At 35.8% G+C, this 7,791-nt stretch overlaps 1 protein-coding gene across 1 annotated transcript; it reads left to right on the top strand.

Annotated features, from left to right (window-relative positions):
* The first annotated feature begins 1,773 nt into the window (after nt 1-1,773).
* LOC134856874 (uncharacterized) lies at nt 1,774-4,555 on the top strand. Its single transcript, XM_063873168.1, has 3 exons — nt 1,774-2,093; nt 3,538-3,840; nt 4,076-4,555. Exons 1-3 carry the CDS (start codon nt 1,901-1,903, stop codon nt 4,405-4,407), a joined length of 828 nt encoding a protein of 275 aa, XP_063729238.1. The 5' UTR covers nt 1,774-1,900; the 3' UTR covers nt 4,408-4,555.
* Nucleotides 4,556-7,791: the final 3,236 nt, after the last annotated feature.

Below are 7,791 nucleotides of genomic sequence, written 5' to 3'. Positions count from 1 at the left end.
GCATGAAAGGTCTATGATTAGTATTTTTTCATATATGGAAAATGTATGACAAGCATTTTTCCATAAACCAAAAATATTTATTTTTTACACTTTAATTTCTCAAATTTTTTTGGTTGTGTTCGTAACCGAATACAAATGACATAAACCTTGACTACTCAAATGTAGTAACCAACGGTTGGACCGTCTCGCATTAAAAATGCATAGGAAACAGCCTGATATGTGTTACTTCTGTCTCAGACAGATAATTTAACGAAAGTAATGAACTTTTAAATTTTGGCAATTATTTTCAAAGATGATTATTTCTAAAATTTGAATTTTTAAATTACCAGACATTGATCAAGGCATACAAAAACATGTCATACAGAATAAAGAGGAGTTTCAAGCGTTTTTGAAAAACGTTATGAAAAAAGGGAAAAAAATCCAATATTAGTATATCCAGGACTACGTTATACGCACACACACACACAAAAAAAAAAAATTAGCATGCAAATTTTTTTTTCAAAAAAAAGTTTGTTTGAATACGAAAATCAATTTGCGGTTGAAAAAAAAAACAAAAAAATTTTTGGGGGCAATTTCAAAAATACTTTGAAATTGCTAGTCGCCATCAAAAAAATGCTAGTCATATAATTTCCATATATGGAAATTGTATGACTAGTGTTTTTTTTTCAGAAAACAAAAACTAAAAAAGTCAAAGTTTTCAGTCGTAGCAGCCCAAAAAATGCTTAAATGTTTTGCCAGCAGTTGAATTGATTGATCAAAGCTTTTTTTTTCACAAAAAATTTTAAAAAAAATTCTAATCATACAATTTCCATATATGGAAATTGTATGGTTAGCATTTTTTTTTTCATATAATTTTTTCCCCTTTTTTATGAAGAGATACCAATTTCGATACCAAAACAACTATAAAATACCTTTGAAATTCGATTAAACTCATTTTGCAAAAATGTATGAAATTTGTATGACTAGCATTTTTCCATAGACTAAGTGTATGAAATTGTATGATTAGCATTTTCGGTCTATGTAGGTCAACCCGGGGCCTCAGTACCCTGGTATACTTCGTAAAACCCTTCGCGACATCTTTCGATGTTCCTTCTTTTTCTGAAATTCAATTAAATGATGAAGTTTTTACTTAAGCTTACAAACGTAGCAAATATCACTTGTTTGATTGCTTCATCTGGTAAAATATGTAATGCTTTCAAAACAATGCTCAACTTTTAGTTCCTATCTAGTGGTTACCTAGCAGTAATTAGACAACCGCGTATTCCTTCTCGTCAGTAAGCAGACAAACACAATTAACCAATCAGAATCGAGACAAGGAAGAAATTAATAAATAATAATTATTTATTTCGAAAGTTCGCTTTCCCGTCTCGATTCTGATTGGTTATTACAGTATTTGTCTGCTTACTGACGAGTATGAATAAGCGGTTGTCTAAATACTGACCGCACTCCCTATTTTGTACTTTGTGAGTCAAAATAAAGCTATTGACCAAAATATTGAGGGTTCAACTGCCTTGACTTTCGTGATAAAGCAGAATAATCAGTTAGCAGATAGACTCCAATATATCCGCACGGTGCACCTTCAGCTATATAACTTCAGTTTACTTGTTCGCATGTTAAATTTGCGATATTGGTAAAATTAAAAAATCAGAGTGTCAATTAAATTAAATAACTGATCAAGGTTCTTACGGAATGTCTCTGCGTCAACGGTCAAAGCATTCGGATTCATTTGCGCTCTGCTCAATGACACACCATACCAATTAAGTCTATTTGATCAACTATTCAACCTTACCAGATTGTGATTTAGAATCAGAGCCTTTAAGTGGTTAGTTTACTTCGTTCGGTGTAAAATACACTTGATAACCAATTGAAGCTCATAGTCATAGTGCTCGCTGATTATAAAATGGTGCAGATTAATATCTGGTTCGTCCCTCGGTCGAGGTCCACTGCTCTGGTTCGATGTCTCTCCAACATCTCCGACTCGCAAGTGTTTTTCGAGAACTTCCTCTGGGCATTCTACCTCGGAGATGAAGATAGCATGTTCACAAAACACCGAGACCAGATGGCCCCAAAAGCACATGAGCATGTTGTACCAGGTAACTCAGATCAAATTGAACTTGAAGCAGCATTCTGTAGTTAATGCCAAATTGTTGGCAATTTCGGTGACTTGAGCAACTGAATCGGTAAAAACTGTAACATTTTAGGTTAATTAACTTTCTAACACGGATCCTACGTGTGGAAATCAGTGAAAATCCCGACGTCAAAATGAGCAGTTTTAGATTAATTAATATTGTTCAGATTCGTTGACCGAAAATATATTGCCAACAATTTGGCATGAACTATATAATTAGCAACAAGTTCGGACAGACAAAATTAATTAAAAAGAGCAATTGACCTACTTTGGAAAAATTTTGCATGCAAAACCTAATTTTAGGCCAAAGGTTGTCTAAAAAACGAATTTGTTGTAAAAATCTGTCAAAATGGAACAATTGCTCTTTTTAATTAATTTGTGTCCGAATTTTTGCAACTCCGAATTTTTAATTAATTTTGTGTCCGAATTTATCGGAGGCGCAACGGATCTACTTAACAATTGCCCTCCCTTTGGTACCTACTTAAGAAATGCTTAATAAAAGCAGTAAATTAGCGCTAGAGCTTTGTATTGAGACTTCTAATTTTGCTGCAGTCTGATTGGTCGAAAACGCGTTTTATTAATTTACTTAACAATTGCCCCCTCCCCTTTCTTAAGGGGGGGGGGGGGCTGGGGTAATTGTTAAGTAGATCTGGCGCAACTATTAGTTCATCTGTGACAAATCTCATAATTGAATGGGAATGAAGTAGGATCATTGCACAATTGCAGCAATCTGCGGATCAACCGTACAATCTCTCTCCCTCCCAAAAAACCCTCCCCCTTCGGTATTGACCTACGGTAGAATGCCCTTCCCAAGCATGTATTATTTCTGACGATTTATTCTGTATTGGAAAATACGCAATTTGTAAATACGCTCAAAATATAATCATTTTGAAATAGTTTATACAAATTTCTTCTATTTAGGTAGGCTACAAAACCGATTTGGGGAGGGAATATTGTACGGTTGATCCCAATCTATGAGGGTGACAAGACTATTTATCAACATATGTTATGCAAACGTGAGTGGTATCATATTGGGTGCTATGTGCTAGGTCGCTATTTCGCGCACGCCAAAATATCCAACCTTTGGCGCAAAAATGGATGCCCTTGGTATGTCCAGACTTTCGCGACCAAATTTTGGTATGTCCAGACTTTCGCTGCCCACTTTCCAGAGTCAAACTCTCGGTGCGACTATGCAATTTGGGTCTAAATCCGGATGTGGCGCGACCCTTAAAGTCTGGACATGAGTCTGGGATCTCCACCCGGGCAATATTTGGTAAAAACTTTCTGTAAACAGGAAAACATGGCTTTATCTGCCCAAACTGATACAATTCGACATTTAGCTGCTCAGTTGATCAAACTCGCCCACTAAGGTTCAAATAATGCAATAAAACTGTTAATTATTGTGGCAGGTTTCAACACTAACTCGGCAATAAAACAATTCCAAGACTCCTCGGCCAAGGTGAAAATATCGAAGGATTTCATTTTTGCACTCAACGGCAGATACGAAGAGGTGATTGAGAAGGACTCGGTCAACGTATTCTTGGTGCGTGACCCAGCAAATGTGTTCACGTCTTTCCTGCCCACTAGCAACAAGTACTTCCACGCGGTGGCCAAGGGCACCCACAAGGACCTGACTGTGTATTATGGGGCTGTTCTGCAGGGAGTAGAGAAAGTGGCCCTTATGTGTAGTGTACCGCCCATGATTGTCGATGGTAAGTTATTGCAGCTGTATCTACATTCATGTAAAGCATTTGAACTTTGAGCATCGGTGAATACTCAATTTGGCTGAGCTTGTGATACTTAAGTTGATTCAACAGAGATACAACAAAGATTCAAAAATTTTCGCGATTGCGATACTTGTTGAATTTAAAACTGCTGTTGTTGTGAGTGTTCTTAAAATGCAATCCATTCACAATTCAAATGAAGACTAGATACTTTTGTTTTCAGGATCGCAGCTTTCAACGACAAGCGGTGCGACCAAAGTTGTCTCAACCATCTGTGAAAAAGCAGGCATCGAATTCTCCGAGTCTTTTCTCACTTGGGAGGCGGGTGACGGACTTCCCTCCAGCTGGGTAGCACCCAAACCGGCCAGAAGTGTAAATGAGTTGCTGGGGTTTTTTGCCAGGGCTAATAAATCCACAGGGTTCGAGGATTCGAAAGAGAGAGTTGTAGATCTGGAAGAGATCGGCAAGGAACACCCGGAGATTGTGGAGGATATCAAGGCATGCAAGCCTTACTATGAGAAGGTCATTAGTTTGCCCTATATGTTCAAGTTATAAACGCTTGGCTTTTCATTACACATCATTTACTTACTTCAGATTGGACGATTGTATTTTTCTGAGTTAGCAGAAATTTGGTATATGTATATGTTTTTTTGTACAACTGCGGTTGAAGATCAAAGAACAAATTAAACCAAAATTATTTTCACTTTCCAATAGCTGTGATGTTGTCAGGGAGGGGCGTATCTAAGATTTTCTCGAGGGGGGGGGGAGGATTTTCAAAAATTTATTAAAATTTTCGAAATTTTTGTCGACCTTTTTTTTCGATAGATCGACCGAAATGATTTTTCGAGCTCTCCCTAAGCACGTTTTAGTCCCTGTTTTAGCCAAATTTTCTGCGCCGCATTTTTTGGCGCGCGCTCCCCCCTCTAAATTAGTATATATTGGCGCCCAAGGCGCCTTAAGAAAAATTTTATGGTTGGTCGGCCAAAAATGGATTTCTTAAAAAGTACCAAAGGGGGAATAAAAAGTATCAAAGGGTCGAATCCCTGAAAGGAAAAGAAAACGTCCGCCCCCCCCCCCCCCGCCCCCCCCCCTCTAAATCCGCACCTGTTGTTAAGCATATTTTTGTTAGGTCTATTTATCCACTAGGAGAAGGTATAACACTGCTCGTATCAGGTCAAAGTCCTATATGGTGCAAATATAGTTTCATAGATCTGAACTAGCTTTCAGACAAGTTAAATGGCTGAAAATTTTCAGATGTAATTTAAGGTGAACAAAAATAAAATTAAATATATATTTTTAAAAATGACTTTTTTGAAAATCGACCCCCCCTTCATATTCAGTGTCAAAAACGCAGTTGATTAATCTTTTAGCTATTAACGCAATATTGAAACCAGTTAGCTGGCCTCAATTCAATTTGGAATGCTTACTGAACCGGATTAATTCGCTTCCTACGCTACCAGTTCATTCTTGGCCAAATGGAATTTTTAGCCAAAAGAAATTTTTGGCCAAATTAGCAACTTTCAAACCTCTATTCCATTACAAAAAAAATTACTGCAGGAGAAAAAGTTTTGTTCTTATTTCGAGATGAGGGCCTTATTATATTTCACAAAACACTTATTATGACACAAAACATCCCTAGCACTTATTATCTATCTGTCACTGTTTAAAAAATTTTTATAAACAGCATACGAGCTGTTAAGCTAGAACGCAGCCCTTGGCTTTCGTAATTATTTCATCGAAGTGTTCAAACGAAGAGTTGCAAAAAGTTGGAACAAACAGGATTTTTTAAGAATATCAAATGACCTACTTCAGAAAACTTTTGCAAGCAACAGATAATTATTCAGACAGAAGTATGACCTAAAAATTCAATTTTGCATGCATAAAAAAGCTCAAACATGATAGGCTGCTCTTTTTGTTTATTCATGTCTGTTCCAACTTTTTGCTACCTTTTAGCAAAATGTTCGGACAGACAAAAAATAATCAAAAAGAGCCAGTATCTATAATTAGTAGCAAAAAAATTCGGACAGACAAAAAATAATTAAAAAGCGCAAATGACCTTTTCCAGACAGTTTTCCATGCAAAAGTTAATTTTTCAGACAGAAATTATGTCTCAAGGTCACCTAAAACTTCAAACGTGCATGCAAAAATGCTCAAAATTGCTAGTTATGATATGAGACCACGTCTTAGCCAGTATCTATAATTACAGGGTGTTTCAAAACCTATGAGACTTTTGAAAAGGTTGTCATTTTTGACTGAAATGACATATGAGTCTGATTTTTTGCAAGGCGATAGATGAGCTGCGGAATTTGGAGATTCCGTGAACAAATAATAATTTGGAGAAACACAGAAATTGTTTTGCGCCATTTTCTTGATTTTTAATCATGCTCCATTGAATTGTTCAGGCCAGTCTATTCAATCTTGTTCATTTTATCCAAGAAAAGAAATTCAGTGATGTGCAGCGCAAAATCTTTTCGATATCTCGTTCAAAACGTGTCTAAAACGTGTAGAAACAAGTCCACCTAAAATCAGTTAGAAATGACAGCCTTTTCAAAAGTCTCATAGATTTTGGAACACCCTGTAGTAGCAAAATGTTCGGACAGACAAAAAATAAATAAAAAGAGCCAGTGTCTATAATTAGTAGCAAAAAGTTCGGACAGAAAAAAAAATAAAAAGAACAAATGACATTTTTCAGACAATTTTTTTGCAAAAATTATTTTTTCAGACTGAAAGTATGTCTCAAGGTCACCTAAAATTTCAAATTTGCATGCAAAAATTGCTCGAAATTGGCAGATTGCTTGTTCTTTTTTCTCTGTTCGATTATTTTTGTCCATCCGATTTTTTTGAAATTCTCGGTACTATAGGTTCTAACAAGTTTGTCGAAAAAAATCTGAAATTCTTAAAATAATTGATTGTGACCTTGAGGCAGTGAATGGCGTAGAAATCCCTACCGAGTTTTCAAACTGCATTTGAACAAACAAAAGAGCAATGCAAAATGATTGCGCTTTTTTGTAGAACTTTATTTTTGCCTTATTTCAAAAGCTCAATTGAATAAACGTTTTCAATTAACAAAAATTTGCCGTATGTTTTTTCAGAGCAAAAAAAAACAAATTAATACCGACAAAAAGGCAGACGCGAAACTTCAGAGAAGTATTTCGATTTAGTTTAAATTTGAAGGTCAGAATTAATTCAGCAATTTAATGCGATGTCCGATAAGTGTGTTAAAAGTTGTAGACTATCAACTGGAATTTCAAAATTCGCGTTTGTCCCGGAAATAGTTTGACGTTTGATTACCCTTTCTATAAGTAAGGGTGTTGCAGTCGGGTACTATACTTTTTTGCCGTAAAAAACGTTGTTCACAGAATGGTCGAAATTAGAAATGGTAAATTTATTTTCAATTCATCATTTTTGTGTCGGCGGCACACTTGGTCTGGAGGTAACAATGACGCCTGGGACGGCAAAAGTCCTAGGCTTGAATCTGACAGTACCTGTTTTTTTTAATGAAACAATCCGTTTCAAAAATTGTTGGCCGACTATTTGCCTGCTAATTTTCTGTCGGCTTAGTTGCCATATCTTAGAATCGTTTTGTTTTGCTACTGAACGCAATTTATAATTTAGTTTCTTGTATTGCTTTGATTAACTTCTGCTGTTTGTTGTTTTACTAGCCTTGACTTTGTATTTTTTCTTTTATTTGTTTTTTTTTTTGCTTTAAAACTTTATCCGCCCAAATTTATCGGCTTAGTGACTTGACTTTGAGCATTAAATTTTTAATTTTAAACTTTTAATTTTGAGCTAAGAAAGGAAGCATAACTTAAAAGCTCCTCTCTCGATTGCACAAAACGCTAAAAATTTTAATGGAAATTTTAGTTTTTCATGTCAACAATTTTTTCGATATCCTTGTTTTTTTTCTTTTCCTTTTGATCCGCTTGACAGTTTTCGGTC

This window comes from Symsagittifera roscoffensis, chromosome 1, assembly GCF_963678635.1.
Source record: "Symsagittifera roscoffensis chromosome 1, txSymRosc1.1, whole genome shotgun sequence".
NCBI lineage: Eukaryota > Metazoa > Xenacoelomorpha > Acoela > Convolutidae > Symsagittifera > Symsagittifera roscoffensis.
This window is presented reverse-complemented; position numbering and strand designations above follow the sequence as displayed.

Bases quoted from the DNA above. Each gene is read 5' to 3' on its own strand.
- LOC134856874 (XM_063873168.1), top strand. From the start codon at position 1,901: ATGGTGCAGATTAATATCTGGTTCGTCCCTCGGTCGAGGTCCACTGCT. The intron at 2,094-3,537 runs GTAACTCAGATC...TTATTGTGGCAG, and splicing joins ACATGAGCATGTTGTACCAG to GTTTCAACACTAACTCGGCA. The intron at 3,841-4,075 runs GTAAGTTATTGC...TTTTGTTTTCAG, and splicing joins ACCGCCCATGATTGTCGATG to GATCGCAGCTTTCAACGACA.